The sequence below is a fragment of the Nerophis ophidion genome, linkage group LG11 (genome assembly GCF_033978795.1).
Source record: "Nerophis ophidion isolate RoL-2023_Sa linkage group LG11, RoL_Noph_v1.0, whole genome shotgun sequence".
NCBI lineage: Eukaryota > Metazoa > Chordata > Actinopteri > Syngnathiformes > Syngnathidae > Nerophis > Nerophis ophidion.
This window is the reverse complement of record NC_084621.1, coordinates 54844381-54869999: the sequence shown is the minus strand read 5'-3', so window position 1 is coordinate 54869999 and position 25619 is coordinate 54844381. Positions and strand designations below refer to the sequence as shown.

General features: G+C 37.5%; 1 protein-coding gene across 1 annotated transcript; it reads left to right on the top strand.

Annotated features, from left to right (window-relative positions):
* Positions 1–1942: 1942 nt before the first annotated feature.
* trmt11 (tRNA methyltransferase 11 homolog) lies at positions 1943–20941 on the top strand. Its single transcript, XM_061916274.1, is given in 12 exon segments — positions 1943–1980; positions 2152–2170; positions 2172–2234; positions 4232–4324; positions 4641–4775; positions 8997–9153; positions 9269–9349; positions 9458–9622; positions 10848–10920; positions 10999–11133; positions 15693–15798; positions 20355–20941. Coding segments are annotated over 12 exon segments (1188 nt in total). The 5' UTR covers positions 1943–1957; the 3' UTR covers positions 20493–20941.
* Positions 20942–25619: the final 4678 nt, after the last annotated feature.

Here is a 25619-nt window from a genome sequence, read left to right as displayed (position 1 = left end):
TTTTTTTTAGAAGATAATCAATTTGCAGTTTTGCCATTTATGGCAAAAACGCGCCTCAGTAGGTCATTCTTTCAGTCATTTTAGTTTCCAGCCGGACGTATTTTGAGTTAACAACAAACATGGCAGACCCTACAAGACGATCACGCTTACAGTATTTAATACATCTTGCTCAGGACAATTTGGACTTCAGGTTACCGGTAAATGTTGATAAACTGTCGTTACATCATCCTTCTATTTTGTTCATCAATAACAGTTCTGATATTTGTTAAAAGCAGGAGACATTTGTTCGTCGTGTGCTAGCGGCCCGCTAACGCAGTTGCAGACTTTAGCCCGCCTGTAGTCAACCTGCTGGAACTGGAAGCCTTATTTATGTCAAACTACTACTAAGGCGGTAGTTATTTGTTATTTATCACTTTGCCAGACTGCAATAGTTACGTCATAAAATGTATTTGGTATTTAATTATGGAGCATACACCAGCTGTGTGTTGCTGTAACCACTTTATTGTACACCGTTTATCCATCCATTTTATACCGCTTGTCTCCTTTGAGGTCACTGGAGCCTATCTCAGCTGCATTTGGGCGGAAGGCGTTTTACACCCTGGACATGTTGTAATGTTTGTGGTCATTATTCTCCAGGAGATTGAAGCTCTGCTGGCTCTTAGGGGGAAGAAATTCCCATCCTGGGAGAAACTTCAAAGAAAGGGTAGTTTTGTTATTAATGAATGGGTAACACATGTAGAAGTCTGTAATATTTATCATAAGCAAATGAAACATAAATTCATTCACATTGTATAATTTTAAAATAATTAATCAGCATTTTTTTTTTGCATGACATAAGTATTTGATACATCAGGAAAACTGCACTTTTGTAAAATGGTGCCTATCATCCATAATTCTCATGTAAGACAAGCACACATGTTTTTCTTTTATGCATTCTAAATATATAAATGCGATCACAAGTCTGCTAACAGTGGAACCTATGGGAGTATCTCTATTCTGCCTATAATACGCTTAAAAACATCCAAACACTCTCGTTAGGCTGTTATATACACACTTTAAGTATATACAGTTGCGGTCAAAAGTGTACATACACTTGTAAAGAACATAATGTCATGGCTGTCCATCAATAATATCTATAACTCTTATTTTTTTGTGATAGAGTGATTGGAGCACATACTTGTAGGTCACAAATAAACATACATGAAGTTTTTGTATTTTTTAATGAATTTATAATGGGTCTACTTAAAATGTGACCAAATCTGCTGGGTCAAAAGTATACATACAGCAATGTTAATATTTGGTTACATGTCCCTTGACAAGTTTCACTGCAATAAGGTGCTTTTGATTGCCATTCACAAGCTTCTGGTTGAATTTTAGACCACTCCTCCTGACATAGTTGGTGCACTTCAGCTACAGTTGTTGTTTTCTGACATGGACTTGTTTCTTCAGCATTTTCCACACATTTAGGTCAGGACTTTGGGAAGGCCATTCTAGAACCATAGTTCTAGGCTGATTTAGCCATTCCTTTACACTTTTGACGTGTGTTTGGGGGTCATTGTCCTGTTGGAACACCCGCTGCGCCAAAGACCCAACATTCTGGCTGATGATTTTAGGTTGTCCTGATGTATTTGGAGGTAATCCTCCTTTTCCATTGTCCCATTTACTCTCTGTAAAGCACCTGTTCCATTAGCAGCAAAACAGGCCCGGAGCACAACACTACCACCACCATGCTTGGGCCTGGGATTAAAGGCCTCACCTTTTCTCCTCCAAACATATTGCTGGCCATTGTGGCCAAACAGCTTAATTTTTGTGTCATCTGACCACAGAACTTTCCTCTCTTATCTTTGTCTATGTGATGAACTTTGTTCCTAAATTAAAAGTACTTATGACTCTCAATCTCTCCAAGGCTCCGTTCTGGTGTCTAGATGATTTGACAGAGGAAGATGTCCGCAGCATCATGGCCAGATCTGTTTGTGCAAAGTAAGAACATAAATGCTTATCGTTCTTAAATCAATCAGTATTCTTCATCATGCTTTACTTAACGTACTTATTCCACAGTATTCATTTATTGTCACCTATGAATTTATTTTACATTGCGATGCCTTTTGGTATGTTCGGCATGATGATGAGGTGATGATTCTGTTTGTTTAGGTCTGCTTTTGAACTGTGGGGGCCACGGGCGGACACACAGCGAGCTCAGAACATCTTTACTGAACTACCCAGTGGAGAACATGGTCTGTGACTACCAAACTCTGATTTCTACAGGATGCGAATTCCTCTGCCGGCCGGCAATCCCCACTGCCATCCTGTTGCGCCACCGGCGTGCAGCGAAATAGCGCAGACTTTGATGATTTCGCGCAAATCTATGGCATAAACACTGACGTCCATCAATTCTCACAGGCGAGCGCGTCTGTGACTGCATTGACTTGACTCAAGTTTTGCCTTGCAGAACGAGAACTTAAAGGCCTACGGAAATGCGATTTTCTTATTTAAACGGGGATAGCAGGTCCATTCTATGTGTCGTACTTGATCATTTCGCGATATTGCCATATTTTTGCTGAAAGGATTTAGTAGAAAACATCGACGATAAAGTTCGCAACTTTTGGTGCTGATAAAAAAGCCCTGTCCGTACCGGAAGTAGCAGACGATATGTACGTGACGTCACGGGTTGTGGAGCTCCTCACATCTGAACATTGTTTACAATCATGGCCACCAGCAGCGAGAGCGATTTGGACCGAGAAAGCGACAATGTCCCCATTAATTTGAGCGAGGATGAAAGATTCGTGGATGAGGTAAGTGAGAGTAAAGGACTAAAAAAAACAAAGGACTAGAGGGCATTCTGAGCGATCCAGATAGGGAAGATGCTGTGAAAGGCGCCGTGGCAGCCGTGGGGGTGGCAGGACCATTCGACCAGGCCCAACCGCAACAAGCGATTGAGCCATACTGCTTTGAACCCGACGCTGACTGTGACGGTCAGGAGGACGCTGCTGATATTGATGCTGGAGTAGCACACGACATAGATCACCTTCAGAATACAGAATGATAAAATGTTATTTATTAATACACATAACACACTGTACTTTGTGTGTGTGGTCCAATCCAACCGTATTCGCTTGACATCTCTGTTCCATAGTAAAGCTTGATTGTCATCTTTCGGGAATTATAAACAATGAAACACCAGCTGTGTTTGTGTTCCTAAAGCCGGCCGCAATACACCGCTTCCCACCTATAGCTTTCTTCTTGATGTCTCCATTGTTCATTGAACAAATTGCAAAAGATTAACCAACACAGATGTCCAGAAAACTGTGGAATTTTGAGATGAAAACAGTTGACTTAATAGCTGGGCACGATTGCTGGCACAAAATGTCCTCTACAATCCGTGACGTCACGCGCAGGCGTCATCATACCGAGACGTTTTCAGCGCAAAATTTAAAATTGCACTTTAGTAAGCTAACCCGGCCGTATTGGCATGTGTTGCAATGTTATGATTTCATCATTGATATATAAACTATCAGACTACGTGTTCGGTAGTAGTGGGTCTCAGTAGGCCTTTAATTTTTTTTGTCGCAAGCAACAACAGAACAGTATCATCATCCCTGGCAAGCATTGTACACACACGCACACACAATTCAACTGATACAAACCACTCCACTGCTTTTCCAGCCCCTGTATCAGCTGGCATCTGACACAGGCCCCCAAATAGCTACCTGGGATATGCCGGTATATGCTTCTTAAATTTTGGACCTCTAGAATCAGCATTTCCTCATCCATTTGTGTCAACAAGGTGAAACTACTTCTGTAAACCTTTGACAAGTTGACTTAATGTTCGTCCCCGCCCAGTAGGATGTTTCAAAGTGTAAAATACGAATTGCCTTGAAAACAAACTATTTTATTTTGAAAGTAAAGCAGATCATTTTTAATGTGTGTTTGTGCATCACTTGCTGTCCAATACAATCAGATTTTAGCTAAATTGAATGGATTTTTTGCGGCGAACCAGCACATGTAGAAGCTTTACGTATATTTAGCGGAAGGATGCGGAACGTCACTGCCATGACGCTGTTCCTCAGTTGGTAAAAACGGACATAAATAAAAACGGAAAGAGCCCGCCGCTGTGACGATGACGTTTCGCTGCCGTTTCGCAATCCTGTGAAATCACTGGTAAGATTTTTACTCTGCAATGTTGAAACAATCATTTCAGTTTCATTAAACCTGCATATCTTTCTGTCTGCAGTCACCATATATGCACAAAGACTCAACATACAGAATAAATGTTTACACTTTCAACAAAACCCTGGAGTTTAGTGAGAGGATTAAACGTATTGATGTGAGTATTCAAATTTGTCAGAGTGTGTGTGTGTGTGTTTGTGTTTGTGTGCAGACCGTCCCAATATATGCCATACAAGAGTTGCATGTAACTAGCTACTTAAAATCATAATTTTTGTTATTGTGAAGGTATTGATTTAATAACATATTTACAGAAGTATAGCATTAAGTTACTCATTGATAATTGTCTTCAACCATTTGTCCAGTAGAGGTGGTATTATTTTAATACAGTTCTTGTACTGTTTATCTTTAAATGTGCAGATGTAATTATAATGAATGTACCTTCACATTTATTATGTTGTGTATTCCCTCTGCAGGAAATGGAATATCTTTCATTTGAGGGTGCAGTAAGCCTAAAGAACCCTCAGCACATCTTCTGTTTGCTGGAAGATTACGGCACTGACCCCAACAACATCCCTGAGCATCCAGATTACATATATTTTGGCCGATGGTGAGAGACCTGTGAGATTTCACTGCAAAACAAATATTTGATATGGTTATTTCAAACATGCATACAGTTCAAATAGTAGGAAGAAGCTAAGCTAATTTAATCCTACCCCTTTTTCGTTTCATATGCAGTAGCCTTCATACTGCATGCATAGTTTAAGACTGGAGTCAGAATACAATATTTGACGAGTACCAGTGATTTGAAGTAAAATCTTCCAAATCATGGTGATGGCACATAGCACCAAAGTACAGTCTTTGGCATATCAGCTCTGGGCATTGTTTATTGTTTAATGCAATGCAAACAATATATTGTTAAACTGGCTTCTTTCGCTAAGATAATCGTTGCCAATTATTACAACAGAGTTACTGTTTTCTATTCACATTTACCACATTAACTAAATTGAACTTCACACCAGTAGGTAGCATCTTGGAGCAATCATGCGTTACTGCCTGGTGTGTAATTATTCATATACAGATTTAATCGGTATACAGCTGCACAGAACCGAGAGCACTGTACTAATTTTCCACTTGGTACACATTTCAAGTGAGAGACAGGAAGTGTAAATTTGGTGTTGCACTGCACCTCCACAAACTTGTCTAACGTCAATGTTTTTTTCCAGAGATTGTATTTATTGGAGATTACCTGCCGCCAGATTGCAATTGCATTCCCATGCTTCATTGTAAAAGTAATTGGATACAACAGTTAAACAGTTCAATGTTTTGCATTGTGTTTCCTTGCTTTACCTAAAATTAACCAAACTGTGAGGATCCCATACCGTTAGACCAGTGGTTCTTAACCTTGTTGGAGGTACCGAACCCCACCAGTTTCATATGCGCATTCACCGAACCCTTCTTTAGTGGAAAAAAAAAAATAAAAATGTTTTCAAATTCAAGGCAAAGTTAAATGGTGTTTTATACTGGTGCACAAAATGAACCTCGCATGAACATCACCTTGTTCAAAGAACACAACCAAGACAGTGCATGAACTCACAACAAATTACACACCTGCAAATCAGTGTGACTTCTGTTGTTGCCTTTGCGAGACCAGTTCAGATATGCGTGGCATCACCTCGGCAAGTGCCACTCTCATGTCATTTTGAATGATAAATGATCAAATAAAATAATGTGTTTATTTTCACAGCAAAATAAAAAGTCTGTTAATTTTCTCCGTTTTCCACCCAGACATACAATACTAGTACACAGCTCATGAAAAACAATATTTTTTGTTATTGTCATTGGGCCAAAACACTTATATTATAAAATAATCTCATGGAAATGACAGCTGTCATTTGATTATAATAATGAAACATTTAATTTGTTATTTAGTCAGGTTTGGGACAGGTGTGCTCACATGTGCTCCACTGAATGCTGAAGCAGTTTTTGCGTTTGCTCACGCATAGAGGGGACATTGTTTGAGGGTATCCATAATATGCCGATTGGGAGGAGTTTTTATTTACACAGTGAGTCGGGTGTGTCTTGACCTCCACGGTGGAGGCTCCGCCGAACCCCTGAGGCCGACTCACCGAACCCCTAGGGTTCGATTGAACCCAGGTTAAGAACCACTGCGTTAGACCCATGACCGTGTTCCTTAACAACACAGGGTGTCGACAAAGTTTTTTGATTACAATACATATATATATATATATATATATATATTACTAAATTAATTGAGCAGATGTGTTTGATGTATTCGATGGTTATCAAAGTTTTTAATTTCAGTTTTTCCAGGTAGTTTACTTTTTAGCTTAGTGCAGGGTTGCCCAAAGTGGGGCCCACTGAGTGGTTTCGTTTGGCCCGCCAAAGGTTAATTTCCCAAAATGTAATACATATTTATACTCTTTTAAGCCTACAGAAAGATAAATGGCATGTCCATAAGGCTAACAAGTTGCAACATATCGAATGTGATAATCTCCACTACCTTAAATAATGACGGTATGAGATGAAACTACACTAATATTGTGAAGCTTTATGCCTAAAATCACTGTTTTGGCCCACGGCCCATTGGTACATTTTCACTTTGGCCCAGGAGGCAAATTGTTTGGGCATGCCAGGTTTAGTGTTTTTTTTTCAGTCAAGTACACACATCGATAGACAAAAAAATATGTGCATATATGTTAAAAAAGTGTAGACTTAGGCTTTAGCTCTTTTAATGAAATACAGAAGGTCATGTTGAAGAAGGGTTGGCTCAATTTCCTGGCCACCTCTTTCCCCTGAACTTCTTTCTGTGGGATTATTTTAAATATACAATGTATTGAACAAAGATAGATGTATACATACAGTAGAGCAGGGGTCAGGAACCTTTTTGGCTGAGAGAGCCATGGAAGCCAAATAGTTTAAAATGTATTTTCGTGGGAGCCATATAATATTTTTTTACCACTTCCAAATCATGCACTTGGGGATAGGTTGATTGGCAACACTAAATTGGCCCTAGTGTGTGAATGTGAGTGTGAATGTTGTCTGTCTATCTGTGTTGGCCCTGTGATGAGGTGGCGACTTGTCCAGGGTGTACCCCGCCTTCCGCCCGATTGTAGCTGAGATAGGCGCCAGCACCCCCCGCGACCCCGAAAGGGAATAAGCGGTAGAAAATGGATGGATGGATGGATGGGAATGTATTGAACAAAGATAGATGTATACATACAGTAGAGCAGGGGTCAGGAACCTTTTTGGCTGAGAGAGCCATGGAAGCCAAATAGTTTAAAATGTATTTTCGTGGGAGCCATATAATATTTTTTTAACACTGAATACAACTAAATGTCTGCATTTTTATGTAAAACCAACATTAGGGTATAACACATCTGTTATTCTTTTTAATAAAATTTTTAGTCTGAAGCTAACTAATAATGAACAAAATACTTCTTACCATTCTTGACTTCTTGAACAGGTGCGGTATAAAACGGATGGATGGATAAAAATGCATGAGAATTTTTTATATTTTGAACGTTATTTTTAATACTGATTACCAGTGGAACTATTCATTACTTATTGTGTTGAGCAATGTCAGCTAAGATTTATCCGAGAGCCAGATGCAGTCATCAAAAGAGCCACATCTGGCTCTAGAGCCAAAGGTTCCCTACCCCTGCCTTATTTGGAGCAAAAGTTACTTGATAAGTGTCTGACAGCATGTTACTTAAAGCGCTGTTGAGCGTCCGTGCAGCAAGGTAATTGTGGTTGCCCTCAAGATGTCAGCGAAAATAGGGCATATGACGTGGACCTGACACAGAGCGTGATGCAACAACATCATTCGTAGAACATACCTAACGGTACTTCCAAATGTTCATTAATTAAAAGCACATATTTAAGTTTTCACTTGAAAGAATTCACCAAAAAGAATTAGCTGTACACTGTGTATTATAAAGTATATCCAAGCTTCCTTTCTTGACATTAAAGCTTAGGTCTCCCGTCCAAAGGCAAAACCCAGTAACTCAATTTTGGTCAAAACTGAGCTGATAATAATTTTGGAGTTCCTAGGTCAGGAGTCGGGAACCTTTTTGGCTGAGAGAGCCATGAAAGCCAAATACTTTAAAATGTATTTCCGTGAGAGCCTTATCATATTTTTTAACACCAAATACAACCAAATGCGTGCATTTTTTAAGTAAGACCAACATTTTAAGAGTATAAAAAAGCTTCTAATTTAACATTATTTCTTGAACAGGTGCGGTAGAAAACGGATGGATGGATTAAAATGCATGAGAATGTTTTATATTTTGAACGTTATTTTTAACATCGTGATTACCAGCGGAATTATTCATTACTTATCGTCTTAAGCAATGTCAGCTAAGATTTATCTGGGAGCCAGATGCAGTCATCAAAAGAGCCACATCTGGCTCTAGAGCCATAGGTTCCCTACCCCTGCAGTAGAGGCTTGAGTAATACATTTACACATGTTTTCAATACCCTAAAACAAAATATCGCTGATGCCAATGCCATGATTGATGAGACAAATTAAAAGCAAAATGGCAAGAAATAGGATGTTTTTGTCGTATCCTACAGGGTTCAACTTCGGCATTTGCTATGCCATATAATGATGAAGATGCTTGTAACTTTTGCTTGCAACTTAAAGCATAATAATTTGAGACAGATCTTTACTCAAAACACTGTTACGTTGCGGTACTATTGTAGTATAAAATAAATAAGCAGATGAAGAGTAGCTTTGAAAAAGTGCATGAAAGCATCAACACGTCCATCTTACTGCCGTTTCTTTACCTTACCCTTGTTTACCGACACAGATAGCAGATGGTCAACGTGAACTGATTCGTTCGCACAGTGTGAAGAAGCGACACTTTATAGGAAACACCAGTATGGATGCATGCCTCTCATTCATCATGGCCAACCATGCTCGGGTCAAAGAGCACGACCTTGTCTTTGATCCATTTGTTGGTACTGGTGAGTTGTCTTTTGCAGTTCATGCAAAGACCGTAAACATGAATTTAAAGATATTTTCACGAATTTAAGACAGACTTTTAACTGTACATACGTATCCTTTCTTGATGTTTTGAAGGAAGTTTGCTGGTCGCATGTTCTCATTTCGGAGCCTACGTGTGTGGATCAGATATTGATTACAACACTATCCACGGCAAAGGTATTTTTTTGTGTAATTTTTGTCTTTTTTTATTGAGTTCATTTTAATTCAAATGTGAAAATATTTAAGGTCTTGTTTAACTGTAGTGCTGATTTCTTGTTCTTCCAGGGAGGTCAAGCCGTAAAAACCAAAAGTGGCGTGGACCAGATGAAAACATTCGAGCCAACCTGCGACAATACGGAACAGAGAAGACGTTTGTAGACGTGATGGTGTCTGACGCTTCCAAGCATGTTTGGAGGAAGACCCCACTTTTTGATGCCATCATTACCGATCGTATGTTAATTTATATTTTATTGTTGCATCGATGTAATTTATTTATTTCGGTCATTTAGGCTTAATAAATTATACATTGGAAATACAACATTATATATATACCATTTCAGTAATTCTGCTTTTACCACAATAATAAGCTAAGTATTAATTCACACCGTCAAATAGGTATTTATTCAACAATATGGGTAATTTTATACAGTTGGACGTTTCCATGGTGTTTGTAGTCATTTCGGTAAATGTTGCTGTGCAGTTCTACACCACTGTCAGGATATGTACTGAATGCGGTACTTTTAAAAGGTACTGACTGAAGTTCGTTGGTATTACCAAGCACAGATTCACATAAAAACAAACATATTTTGATACCTTTGTTGCATGCGAAATGACATCGGCTCAAACACTTGGCCGGGAAACAAGCAGTCAAGAACTCACAGTGATGTCAGCTGGACTGCCTCTAAGTAATATTACAATTTTCAATGCCACCAAAGCAAGACAAAGGCGCTCACAAGTATACAGTAATGTGACACTTTTCAAAATGCGCAAGCTCAGTGGTAATTTACATTGGATTTGCAATAGACATGCTACCAATTATCATTAGCAATTTTGGATGGTGACTTAAACACCTTCAAATTTGGTAATCAAAACTATAAGATGCATGTTACAAACAGCTTGTGTGTAATAAATACAATAAAATACAGTGTGAACCTTTTATAGAGCTCAATAAAAGAAAAGAGTGGTAGATTCAACTTAATTGCAAAGACAACTTCCTGGCTAAGGTCTATACACTCTACCCTCTAACATCTTGAAATTGCAACTGTAGACAAAGGTGTACTACATAATACTTGCAAATGAAACACATACAATAAGTGTAGGAAAACAAGATAACAACAAAAGAAATAACTAAAAAACTAAGTTAAACATGTTTTACACATTTGAACGCACAAAACGTAGTGAAAATTGGTACCGTTGAGTCTGTTGTCGATTCCCAATTACTGGGAATTGATACTGTATCGATTCACATGTGAAAAGTACTGTCCCGACCGCTACGGTTGTTTTCTCATAATGCAGAATGGAATGCAGTTGTTTGTTGCATGTTGCATTACAATGTTTACATACGAAGCAACCTGTGGCATTGCATCACCAATTGCATACTTTGTTAAATGTCATTGTTGTGTTCAAGACATATAATGACAATGTAGGCTCATAATCTATTCTCATCTATATTCAGCTCCATATGGTATACGTGAGTCTACAAGAAGAACGGGCTCCCATAAAGACACTGGAAAACCTCCGGATAGCATGTAAGTTCCTCTGATATTTTACCTCAGTGGTAATGCGGATAAATTGCAGGTGTATTCCAAATATGTTGTTAATTCCAGCTATGCTGACTCACATGTGGCTGTGTCACAGTCCTACCAATTGAGTGACATCTTAGCTGACCTGTTAAACTTTTCTGCGCATCACCTGGTCACTGGAGGGAGGGTGGTCTACTGGCTGCCTGTTCATCGACCCGAGTAAGTGATTGTACTTATAACATCATCACATCATGACATAGAGTACTTCTATAAAATAATAGTAGCCATTTGTTGAATATCGCTTCACTATTGGTCACCATTTTACAATGACATTAGGGCTGGTATAGATAAGGTCACTGATGATTAGTTATAATTTAGTTTTTCTTGTTTTAAACTTTTAATTCAACTTGTAGGGTAGTACTATAAACTATCAGCAGGGGGCATACTCACACCAACAACAGCACACAACAGAACTATACAAGCTTGATGTTGGTTTTGTGTAATAAATACTGCAAAGACAAGAACCAGTAAAGTTTTTCAGCATAGTTTCCCTTAAAAGTTTTCTCTCCAACACTGTAACTGCCATTTCTGTAAAATTTTCCAGTATGTGTATACATGTGTAAGTTACAGTATTTACAGTGCGTAATATGCAGGTGGGTCACATAAGGGCTCGGTTAAACCACGACTGAAAAACCGTGAGCACTTTTTCGTGCTCCAAAGCTACATGAAACAAAGTTAGCTCTGACTGCATTTGCAGGTGTTACTTGGTACAGCTAGGACTAAAAACCACAACAAACAGCAACAAAAGACATTTGTGGAAGAAAACCGAGCAGGGATAAAACTTGTTTTTCCCTGAAGAAATGAGGATGACATAATCTTGCATCCGTAGGGTTTTCCTGCAAGTGTTTGTGTACATGTCAGCGAATACATAAACATTAGTAACCTTTGAAGCTTATATCTCTCCTCAATTGTGTGTGTTGGTGTATGTAGCACAAATTCACACATACAGTATGTATGGATGTGTGTGGCCTCCTTTACAACCACACGTGTGTCATCATGTTCACACATTTGTCTTGGCTACTCATCTACTAGTGCTTGACTCTGTCTGTCAGAGCAGAGCCAAAATAAACGTCTGAGGCCATGCAAGTCAGATATATGTCAACTGTGTCTGTCTGTGTGGTGTACATGCTGACCCCTGCGTGCTTTTGTATGCGTCTGTGTGTAGAAGCCCAAACGTGGTCTGTTTCTTGGGCTTAATCCGAGGATCTATATGACTGATACCATGTTTTTTTTACCCCGATGTGTGTACATATCTACAGCTTTGAGTGTGATTGCAGCAATGGCAATCTGCCTACATCACGTCAAAAAATTCTCATAAATGGCCGAATAGAAATCATCAAGAGAGGTTACTGAGCATCAGTCATTTCAGTTGTGAAGCAGTCAAATTACTAGTTACTGACAAATGATGACTGACATACTGTACCCGAGAAAAAAGGTGTGTGCTCCTGAGAAATTGAGTATTGTTTAATTTGGAACAATGGATGATTAATTTGTTATTAAATAGGCAACAACATAATTAGATGGTAATTTAATCTATACCGACTACATTAATATTATTGTATGATATAAAACAGTGTTTAGCGTTATGGCCAAAAATCTCCTGTGATAATCATATACATTATAATGTATTATTATTATAAATATTAGAACCATTTAAAAACGGGTTACAAAGTCTCCTATTTTGGCTGGGTACTGTATATACAGTCGCGGTCAAAAGTTTACATACACTTGTGAAGGACATTGTCATGGCTGTGTTGGGTTTATAATAATTTCTTTTTTGTTTTATAGAGTGATTGGAGCACATACTTTTTTGTCACAAAAAATGTGTTTGTTTTATCTGACATCTGACATCACATGGATAAGACCTTCTGGGGGAAAGTATTGGTGTCAGATAAAACACAAATTTAACTGTTTGGACCATGCTGAAGAAACAAGTCCATGTCAGAAAACCAACACATTTAGCTGAACTGCACCAATTTTGTCAAGAGGAGTGGTCAAAAATTCAACCAGAAGCTTGCCTGAAGCTTGTGGATGGTTACCAAAAGTGCCTTATTGCATTGAAACTTGCCAAGGGACATGTAACCAAATATTAACACTGCTGTATGTTTACTTTTGACCCAGGAGATTTGGTCACATTTTCAGTAGACCCATAAAAAAGTTCATAAAATAACCAAACTTTATGAATATTTTTTGTGACAAACAAGTGTGGGCTCCAATCACTCTATTAATAAAATAAGAGTTGTAGAAATTATTGGAAACTCAAGACAGTTTCTTATGTTCCTTACAAGTGTATGTAAACTTTTGACCTCAACTGTATGTGGTAAAATGTTGTCTTATTTCGGTTGTATTATTTTCTCAAAACTATTATTAATCGCCCTGTTAATTTACTGTTGATAGTTGGTTACTTCCTGTTATAACATGGTGGTAGCTGCACTTCTGTTATAATTGAATACGCCTTCTTCTTCTGTTGTTTTGATACTTTAATATTAGTTTTAGGTGTAACACCTCCAAAACTACTACAACGAGGATGTGCTAACAAGGACTAGAAGGCAAGCCTATATTACACCGGTTTTAAAATCAATGCATTGGCTCCCCGTGCGTTTCAGAATCAATTTAGATTTTTTTTTACTGTTTTTTAAATGACTTAGTGGTCCTGGGCCTTCTTATCTTTCCGAGTCACTTTTATCATATGAGCCCTCGTAGTCCCTGAGGTCTTCCGGGTCCGTCCTCCTAATTATTCCATAAGTCCGGACCCATACCCACAGGGAGGCGTCGTTACATTATTACGCCCCCCATTTGTAGAAAAGCCTGCCGGAGGTCTTCAGGTTAGCAGAGAATGTTATGATTTTTAAAAATAAGCTCAACACCCACCTTTTTAAATAGGTGTTTGATTAATATTGTTATTCATCTTATAATTTGTATTATCTGTTTAACTCTCTGTATATCTAATATTTATTAGCTTTTATTTACCACATACCAATTTAATTACTTTTATTTATTTTACAACCACATATATCGTATTTCCTTAAATTGCCGCCGGGGCACTAATTAATTTAAAACCCTTCTCGCTCCTGCGCTTACCAAATGCATGCGGTAAAAGTAAGCATGCGCTAATTATTTTAAAACCTCTTCTCACTCCGTCACTTACCAAAGGCATGCAGTAAAAATTTGAGTGTGATGTAAGCTCGGACCTTAAATCCTACTGAATAGCTCTTAATCTTCTTCCCTTTATGCGATATCAAATTATCGGTATTGAAATCAGCCTCCTGCATTTTGAAAATGATGACAGGGGAAGTGTCACTCCTGACGTCACGAGTTTGACCAGGCAGTAATACTAAGCATGCGCTAATTATTTTGCGAAGCGAGTTTGACCCGGCAGTAATTAAAGGCAGGCGCATACTATATGCCCTGCGGCAATTCAAGGAAATACGGTATATGTAATTTTAATTTCACTTATTGTATTGTATCAAATTAATATATTAATGGATGAATGGATGTTCATTTATTTCATAATTTTAATATATTTTAGTTGTATAGTTAAGTCCAGCATTTTCTCAGCGGGTGCCCTGTTCACTGGGAGATCTGATGTGCCACGGCTGCTGTAGGTCTGGCTGTGCCTCATAGGTTCCTCGTCGAGAGGACTCCATGGTGCCTTGCTGTGTGTCCTGGATCTGGGTCGCTGCGGTCGTGGCCCCTCATCATGCATCTCCTGGTGCACTTAGCTCCTTAAGATAGTGTTTTCTCACCTGGTTCGTCCGTGGTCAGTGGCATGTGTATTTACATAACTTTTAGTATGTGTGCATGTGTTTGGTAGAGAGAAAATGGGTTTTGATTGGGGGTGGGGGTGACTGTTTTAACCTGTGATTGTGTAATGACGGAGGGAGGCACCGGTTTTCAAATGTTTTGAAATGTAGAGCACCTTGTGCTACATTTTATATGAATGAAAACTGCTACACAAACAAAGTTTGTTTTATTGATTGAACAATATGAATGACCTTTTTTTGTTATTATTGGCCCTGATTTAAATCATTACTCTTTGCATTTAAAGTTCTCCTGTGTCCAGAGATTTGTTTCCTCAGGGACAAGTGGTAGAAAATGGATGGATGGATGCTGTTTGTAAACCATAACAAAAACAGCCATTTTTTTTTTTTTTTATAATAAGAACTATTGATCTAACCACTGCAGTATCGACTATATACTAACACTGCACCTCGTATCATTACTGTAGATAGTTGTATCGATTTGCCCACTTTTGTTAACATAATTCAAGAGCTCTAGCTTGCGGCTAGCATATCCTCCTACTATGTGGAGTGTAACATTTTAGCTATTATTCATTCTCCAGTGATAATAATATGGAGGCGAGGATTGCTGACTTAGAAGTGACTTTGCGTTGTGAAGGGGCGTTAGCCGCTAGCGAGTGCTCCATTGCGTTAAGGACATGTTTGTTTGCTTGTCGCTGTCAAATTTGTGGGACACAGCTAGAATGCCAAAATAAAAATATCATTATAGGGTTAGGGATATGGTTAGTAGTAGTATAGTAATAGTAGGGACATGCGGTAGGCAATTGATGGATGGATGCATTAAAACTATTGTCTGCCTAATTTATATATTTTATATTGTCTATAGCGCAACGGTAATATATAATAATTAAAATGTATTTCATATTTTATTGTCTTTTGAGCCTCTGCTTGTAATTGGACACTGATATATACTTGCAGATACTGTGAGGAGATGGTTCCCCTTCATCCATGTCTACGGCTCATTAGCAACTGTGAGCAGACGTTATCAAGCCACACGTCCCGCCGCCTGATCACCATGGAGAAGGTCAGAGAACCCAAGGTGTGTTTTAGGAGGGCACTTATCTACATATAAAGTGTGCATGAAGACTCCATTCATATAGGAATCTAAATGACTGAGCTTGTGTACAATGTGTGCATGTATGTTCTGTTGGAAACATAATGTGTTAAGCATACGTCAAGCATATTGTTTCCTCGTGCAACTTAAAAGTGGAATTGTGTTTGCATGAATTAATCTAAGGACATTTGATAGCATGCTGTAGTTAGTTATGTTTTGGTATTATACATTACAGGAACACATGCACAGTAACAACGTGTGTGTTCATTACAGTGTGTGTGAGCATGCTCAGTCACAAAGATATAACGCAGTTCATGTAAAATGGGACCAAGTGTATTACTTTGCTGTGCATACACCATTGTTTGATAAGTAACCACATGAGTCATCTCTTGTTTCCTTCTGGCATAAGGAAAATAATCTCTCTACATATCATTTTATTGTCAGAAAAATGCAAAATGTAACTAAAATCTCTCTCACACTTCAACAATTTTTCCAGCATTATGTAGGGCAGCAGCAATCAATTAGTTTAGTCATCAATTAATTTTGTCATTAATTAATTTTGCAGAGCAGTCAAATAATCGAGTAAACAAATAAAAAAAATATTTTTGTCTTTTTAGGAAAGTAGTTGTAATAGGGATTTTTCTGATGGACTTTATTCTTTTTTCTTCCAAATGCACATAACATTGACATGTATTGCATCACGGTATATTACTTATATTTAAAAAGGGTAAAACAACAGTATAACCTAAAACCATAATAAAGAAAGAACCAAATTAAACTCTGATATAGTATGATAAATTCATTCACAGTGTATTTAACAATTTACCACATACATATTTAAAAGGTGTTAATTGGAGTATAAAAGGTTTGATTTTTGGACAAACAACTTGATAGCATTTACATTCAAACTGTGGATAAAACACAAATAAAACATGTGTTATACCATACAGGTGAGCTAAGAAATAGCTACCTAAATAGACTTTTACCATGTTTCTGATAGTTTGCTGCTCTTATTATGCAGGATTATTTTGTTAATGTGCTGTTTCATTGATGTAGCGATATTGTGACAGTGCAAACATTTCACCACAATGTCTGTCTTTTTTACTTTTGAATGATGGCAACATTTTTGGGCCATTTGCTCTCTTCTTGGAGCAAACTATGTTGGCACCCCTCTCTTATCACCATGTCACCCGTAGCACAATCAGGGTGTACCTCTCATGTTTCTTGCAGACTTTTAAAGAGGTCATGTTATGCAAAACCAACATTTATTACCTGTTGGTACCTGTGTTTCTGCATTTGGGTTCCCCATAGGTCCTAAAAATGCGAAACGAGCTGTTTGGAAATTGAGACTTTAGTGACGTAGTTTTGCCTTAGTTAAATCAGCTCACATCTCCTTATGTGGTTGAGGGTTCACGTGAGTCCATCATTTTTAATCATCCATCCATCCATTTTCTAACGCTTATTCCCTTTTGGGGTCGCGGGGGGCGCTGGCGGCTATTTCAGCTACAATCGGGCGGAAGGCGGGGTACACCCTGGACAAATCCCCACCTCATCGCAGGGCCAACACAGATAGACAGACAACATTCACAGTCACATTCAAACACTAGAGCCAATTTTAGTGTTGCCAATCAACCTATCAGTTGTAGTAAATTATTTTTCTCTTTCCTCTTGTTTTGGGGCAAACTGGCTCATACATCCTCCGCTGTTGTCATTTGTAATAAAAAAGTGTCATATTTGTTAGTAGACTCCATATGTAGGGACTAAAAACTACAACCTGGGTGATGGAGTGTAGACACAGCTGAAGGGGGTTTAGCCTGGAGAAGGGTGTTTGCACGTAAATAAGACACATTCTGAGGAGACAGTCAGAAAGCGGCTTGAAGATGGTCTCTAAAACATAATCTATGCAACATTTTGAACAAAGAACTACCATTACATATTACGTGTACCACAAGGAAGTGTTTTAAATATACAAAATAAAATCATAAAATGACAACACAGCCCAAACACAGCCCTAATAGCAAGAGACAATATATTTTCAAGTAATCTGTACAGATTACTATGTATACTGTTTATAGTTACTAGCCATTCAAAATGACTCAACACGCAGCCATTATAGTGATTAACACAAGTGGAGATTTTTTTTACTCACAGATTTTGGTCTGGGCTTTGACTGGCCATTCCAAAGCATGATAAAACAATTATTATGGGTATTTTTTTGTTGATTTTGTTTGCTTAGGGTCGGTGTCATTCTGAAAGATTAAAATGCTATTTTACTTCAGTTTTTTCACCAGATGTCTGAAAGTTTTTCCTTGAGACATGACTGTTGTGTGAATTTTAGTTATTTAAAAAAAAAAAAACACTACCCTGAGTTAAGATCCACTTTTAACCAGACCTTAGCTGATAGTGAATAAATCAATTAAAAATAGCTGTGTGTGTTTTTTTGTTGTCTCTCACTTTGCAAGAGGGTTCACTCTGAGCCTCGGTTGTCATGACTCGTTAGTGAGAAGCTGCGCAATGTAACAATAATTAGGAAGAAAAACTATTACTGCAAAGCCAATTGTCATGTGTGGGAATATTTAGTTTGAGTCAAATGATAAAGATGAGCCCTTAACATGGACAAAATGAGCCAGTGTGCCAAGTTTATTGAAAAGTGATGGCAACAAAAAGACAACAAAACAAACCACTTGACCCAGTTTTTTGAACAATATATTCAATATTTTTGCTAACAGCTTGACACTCTATTTTTTTTTGTTTAATAATTTAGGATAGTTGAGCTACTGACCTTCTAAATGTAATGGTAAAAAATACTAATTAGAAAGCAAAATTTGTAAACACCCCAGGCTTACTTGCAACTGACAAAAACATACCGCATGATGCTGCCAGCAACCTTGTTGTTTAGTTGTTGTAATAGTGATTTTCATGTGTACACCTTTTATGTATGAACATGTGTAAGGCTTTAGGGGCATAACATTCGAATCCTGGGTTGCATGGCTACATTAGTGAGGAGGAAAAAAGTAAGGTGTTGACGATTTACAGGCCCAGCAATTTGAGTCATCGCTTCCACTCAACGTATTTAATTCATCTCTCTCTTTTCTTGTGGCTACTTTACAGCCAACACTGTTTGTCTGAAAGCATCTGTAACTGGTAGACATGGCTGACATAAATCAGCATGTTGATCGTAATTTAAAATGTGAGACCACAATGGAAAAATAAGACTTTTGGATTTTTGTGCCATCCATTTGCCTTTTTAAAGCCTTACATGGATTAACTTCTTTAAGATGTCAAACTTCTCAATCAAGCAAAAGAAAGTACAACATACAAAGTACAACGAAAAAGTATATCCTGATATATGTTTACTTATCTCGATATTCGATATAATTTCCGGTGAAAGTATACATATGAAGATATTAATTTTTGAGCGAAATTCACTCAAATTGGAGTGAATGATAACTTTACTGAAAACAGACATTGGCACTTTTATTAACCCAGTTAGTCAAGATGGGTATTAACAGCACAGAAAATAAAACTCTTTAATGGAGCGCAGGATAATTGACAAATAAAATAGAAAAATATTATTTCTACGTAAAGTAAATAACATAGCTGTGCAAATAATACAACATATATCAAACTCAAATAAAAAATACATTTGCAGGCAGGCAGTCTTTAATTCCCAGTCGACGATGTAATGGACTGTCTTACATGTACGGTTCTGGTCAGCGCCAAGCAAGTGACTTTACTTAATTGTGCGGCTCTGGCTTTGGCCTACATTTTAGGCAGCATTTCTCATGCAAAATATGCCTGGCAACTCGAGAACAGTTTAGATTTGGGTTTACATGATAAACCAGTCAAATTAATGTTTTATCCAGACGCATACATTTGTCCAAATGTAGCCAAGTAGACACATTGTGGGGTTCCTCAACGTAGTCTACGTCGCTAAAAGAAGTGAATCCCTCTGCCATCTTCCACTATTTTTTTGTAATATATAAATCGCCCACTTGAATATTCCCTCTTCCCTTTTACAACTCTCTCGTTGTCATTTAGGATGTCTGTTGTGATTTCCCTTTCTGGTTCCACGACCTGCCCATATTGTTTTGCCTTAATCTCAACCAATCGTGACTCATCATTGTAAACAACCAACCAATCATGGATGTTCTTATACGTGCAAGCACGTCTTGGAAGAAGAAAGGGGAGGGGTTTAGTAGCCCAAGGAACACAACAAATAAGCGGTGTTTGGTCATTTTAACGTGAAATAAATTATATTGATATTACGATATTTTCTTAATTCATATCATGTTTAAAAATATATCGATATCTTACAAACTCGATATATCGCCCAGCCCCACAACATACACATATTTTGTTCATTTTGTAGTACCACTATTTATTCTGAACGTTTTCACCTTTGGGGAGGTTATATATAATTACAGTGGGCATGGAGTTTGATCCATGTACTCTAATCTTTATAACTCAAATGACAAATGTGAGAGGCAATCAGGCAGCCTAAAATTCTGTTTGTTTCTTCACAGGATCTAGACAGCCAGGCGGACCCTCGCTTCTCCCCCTACCAGGGACACAACGGCTTCAGAGATAAGTACTTCAGTGGAGTCAACAAGAGGCTTAACAAGGAGAACAAATCGACTGCCAAAGTAGACACAATCATTTGAGTCATTAGGTACATCTATTTTCCAAAAAAGGGCTGTAATAAATATTTTAGAAAGATGATAATTCTTAATTTGTTTTAATACTGTTACTGACATATACTGCACTTAAATATATGCAAAGTGCTTTTTACTTACGGGGTAGTTATTTGTATTAGTTTAACTACACCACTGTAAATTAAAACCACCAGCTTCATAATTGAACATTATTGTGTAATGACAGAACTTTTAATGCAGCCATTGTTTGGTATTAATTCCTGATATGGTTGGTGAGTGCATTTATTTAATTTTTTTACATTTGACATTTGAAGTTTTTTATTTATGCCTTCCACTATTTGTTTAATACATGTACAAGATTACCCTCTGAGTTTTTATTATGAAAAGCAATTAACTCATTGCCTAAATCCGCTCAGTGTACACGGCAAGTAGAAAATAAACCAATATTGAATTGACAATGTCTCCAAAATTCCGACTCCATTCCATGAATCTGTATTGAGGTTGCAAACAGGAAGTAGAATTAGAATTACAATTCTAACTTGCTAAATGAGCAGTTCAGGGAGTATGTTAGCACGTGGGGTGTAAAGTAGTTCATTGATATTGTTGCCCAGTGCTATTTTGCTAATGGGAGTGTAAGCAGTGTGGAATTTTAGCCAATTTTGTAACTATAGAACTAAAAGACATACTGTACATATTGCTACTTGTGTTATATTGCAAGCACACTAAGAGTTTTCATGATAGGATTTTAGCCAATGTTATAAGGTATACAACTAAAGTGCTAAGATATCACAAGTGTTAGCATGAAGCCTTTGATCCAGTTGTGTTGGTAAAAAACTAAAAGTCATTGATATTGTTACTTGCTTCTATCTTGCTAGCATAGTAAGTGTTACGATGATAAAAATTTAGCCAGTTTTGTGGGTAAAAAAAACTGAAAGTCATGAATATTGATAGTTTGTGTTAATTTTCTATTATGCCAACTATTGTGATTGTCACACTGTGGTAGGTGTACCCATGGCCGTTCCAAGGAATTCTGAGCCCCTGTTAAAATATTGATGTGGGCCCATCTCCCCCATTCATTGCCACCTTTATGTGTTGTTTTTCAGTGTTCTAGGTGGTGCCTGGTGTAAAACACACAATTTCTTTCCTTTTCACGATTAACGACTTAACAAGTCAGATTATTATTATAGTTGTGTTATTCTCATTTCACTGATTTGCAATGTGTTATCACGCTAATTGCAAATACATTTTCAATTCTCAACAAATTGCTAGTGGGTATTTTATCGTATTTAATGATCAAGATCTGATATGCAAAACAAAATAAATACTCAAGATAGTTTGCAGGTAAATATACAGCATTTTAACTTAATTGTGCAAGTAAATGAAAGAGAACATGGAATGCATTGTTGCTCCATTTACTAGTACACCAAATAATCATTTAAAGTACATTGTTTTATTTTCCTATCTTCAAACAGTGTTACTGTTAAAACTGTGTGTAAATTTTACAGCAGGGGTCGGGAACCTTTTAGGCTGAGAGAGCCATACAAGCCAAATATTTTAAAAAGTATTTTCGTGGGAGCCATATAATATTTTTTTTAACACTGAATACAACTAAATGCATGCATTTTTTAAGTAAGAACAACAGTTTTAGAGTATAATAAGTCTCTTATTCTTTTTTTAGTAACAATGTTATTCTGAAACTAACCAACAATAAATAAATTACTTCTTACTAGGGCTGCGAATCTTTGGGTGTTCCACGATTTGATTCAATATCCATTCTTGGGGTCGGGATTCGATAATATATAGATTTTTTCGATTCAATGCGATTCTCGATTCAAAAACGATATTTTTCCGATTCAAAACCATTCTGTATTCATTCAATACATAGGATTTCAGCAGGATCTACCCCAGTCTGCTGACATGCTAGCAGAGTAGTAGGTTTTTGTAAAAAGCTCTTACAATTGTAAAGGACAATGTTTTATCAACTGATTGCAATAATGTAAATTTGTTTTAACTATTAAACGAACCAAAAATACGACTTATTTTATCTTTGTGAAAACATTGGACACAGTGTGTTGTCAAGCTTATGAGATGCGATGCAAGTGTAAGCCACTGTGACACTAATGTTCTTTTTTTTTATTTTTATAAATGTCTAATGATAATGTTAATGAGGGATTTTTAATCACTGCTATGCTGAAATTATAACTAATATCGATACTGTTGTTGATAATATTAATTTTTGTTTACTACTTTTGGTTTGATCTGTGTCGTGTTTGTGTCTCCTCTCAATTGCTCTGTTTATTGCAGTTCTGAGTGTTGCTGGGTCACGTTTGGTTTTGGAATTGGATTGCACTGTTATGGTATTGCTGTGTAGTGGTTTGTTGGATTGATAAAAAAGAAAAAAAAAAAAATAAAAATTTAAAAATGAGAATCGATTCTGAATTTGATTCGTATTCGAATCGATTTTTTTAACCATTAATGCGACTTCTTGAACAGGTGCGGTAGGAACCAGATGGATGGATTAAAATGAATGAGAATGTTTTATATTTTGAACGTTATTTTTAACACTGATTAACAGTGGAATTATTAATTACTTGGGCAAGACCCTTTACCCACCTGCTCCCAGTGCCACCCACACTGGTTTAAATGTAACTTAGATATTGGGTTTCACTATGTAAAGCGCTTTGAGTCACTAGAGAAAAGCGCTATATAAATATAATTCACTTCACTTCACTACTTACCGTGTTAAGCAATGTCAGCTAAGATTTATCTGAGAGCCAGGTGCAGTCATCAAAAGAGCCACATCTGGCTCTAGAGCCATAGGTTCCCTACCCCTGTGTTACAGTGTCCAAAAATATTAATTATACTTGTTAACTGCCTTATTTTTAATGAATACTTAGGCCTACTATGCTGCTGTATTCTAAAGTTGGTCAATGTGGTGGTAGTTGGAGAGCCAACTTTTTTCCGAGTTAGTACTAGGTGAAAAAAGTTTTAGAACCACTGCTCTAGATATGAAATGACACCATTCAGTCAGTTTTACATGCTTTTAATCCAATACAGTAACACTGTCTTAGCCTGAGCCAATCAGTGGCCACGATACTGAACAACTCAATTTGATTCGCTTGGTCTCTTCCAGTGGCCAGTACTACTTTAGTATTGATATTTTTTTAGTTTTTTAAGACATTTGTATGCTAGAAAATACTTAATTTCAAGACCAAAACTTGTAGAATATGCTTTAAAAAATGTTTAAAAAAAAAAAAATTCTGCAATGTGGTGAAGCTGCAATATATCAACCGCAATTTGGCAACTGTAATACAAATTGAACATCCTGTGAAGTGGACCCATTTCAATTACACTTTTATTTTTTTAAATAAATTAAATTACAAATTCAGAATTTTGCTCACGTTTAGTAGTTATGGATTGTATGGGGACTGCTTTGATACATCGTATATACAGAATTTGCTAGTAATCCACATTGTATTTATTCACAATCCTTCATTTGGCTGACTCGTTTGAATTCAAAAATGTATGTTGGAAGATGTCATCCAATTTTCACTATTTATTCCACCTTGCAGTGGTGGAGTCACAAAATATGTAGTACAGTGGTACCTCGTTTTTGTACACACCACCTTTGAAAAACAAAAAATAAATACCAAAAAGTTTCAGTTGTGTCAGCTATTGTGTGTCCACACAGTTTGCAGAACAAACTATTCATCCATCTATCCATTTTCTACCGCTTATCCCTTTTTGCAATCACGGGGGATCTGGTACCTATCTCAGCTGCATTCAGGCGGAAGGCGGGGTACAACGTTCCATCTAAGGTACGCGCCTGTGCAATTGCACACTGCTCACGCGTCCTCTGTGCACGGCAAAACTAGGCCGCGCACAAAATCGCATAAAAAGATAAGCGCATAACAGTGTACACGTCAGCCTTCACTCACATGTGCGCCACTGAATGCTCAAGGAGTTTGGGCGTTTGCTCACACATATGAAAAATTGGAGGGACATTTGGCTGGGTACACCTACTAGACCTACTAGTTTAGTCTTATCTGGTTTAGCTTCCACATCTCAAAAGCATGCATCTTCCTCTAATCTGTAGTTTTACACATTGCAACTACTTGCTTTTGACTTTGATGTAGAATACTCATGACTCCACAACGTACAGTTGAAGGGTGACTTATATGGCCCCATTCGTTGCGGTTTACCTGACACATGAAACGTGATCATTTGTGGTGTGCACTATCCACTTTTGGCGCCACAGTGTTGAATATCTTAAAATGTGTCTCACGGCAATTCCAACTTTGACCACAGCATCAGTTGCTATGCAAAATGGCGCTTTAGTCCTGGCCTTAGCACGCTTGTCAAAATGCAAACAAGTCCCATGTTTTTCCACAAGCCAACTGCGTTAAGTTTTTAAGCTTTTTTTCCATTTCAGTCGGAAGCCTGCCGTGCATTTGTTTGTTCCCACTGCCACAAAACAGTGACAAACCCCCACAGGCTCCATAATTAAAGACCAGAGTCAGTAGGGTAGAGGGGGTTCCTTTCTTTACCACATAATTCCATCCAGACATTGTGGAAAAGTGAAGCTTGTGTTTGAGTATCTGGTGTGATTCAAAAACTATAAAGTTACATCCAGCCTCCCTAGTGTCTAATCTCAGCCTCCAGTTTTATTGTTGTCTCACAATGAAGCAATTAAACACTTCACCGCCCTTGGTCCTCACCTCCACCACAGAGCATCCTCTTTACCACCTTACCCCATTAATAACAATAATAATTTTTTAGCGTGTAATGTGAGAAAAGTTTTGAACAATTGAAATTAGTCAAACGGAGAGAAATTGTAGGTATGAAAAACACTAACTTGGACAGATTTATGCTTTTGAAATAGAATGCTAATTTATGTTTTGGTGACACCTAGTTTAGTAGTTACAGCATACTTTCTAATAGGTTTCTGCTTTCGAGACTTTCTGTGTTTAATATAGAACTACAATTATTTGATACTTGTTTATATTGACAAATGCAGGACACTTAAAGGCCTACTGAAATAAGATTGTCTTATTTAAACGGGGATAGCAGGTCCATTCTATGTGTCATACTTGATCATTTTGCGATATTGCCATTATTTTGCTGAAAGGATTTAGT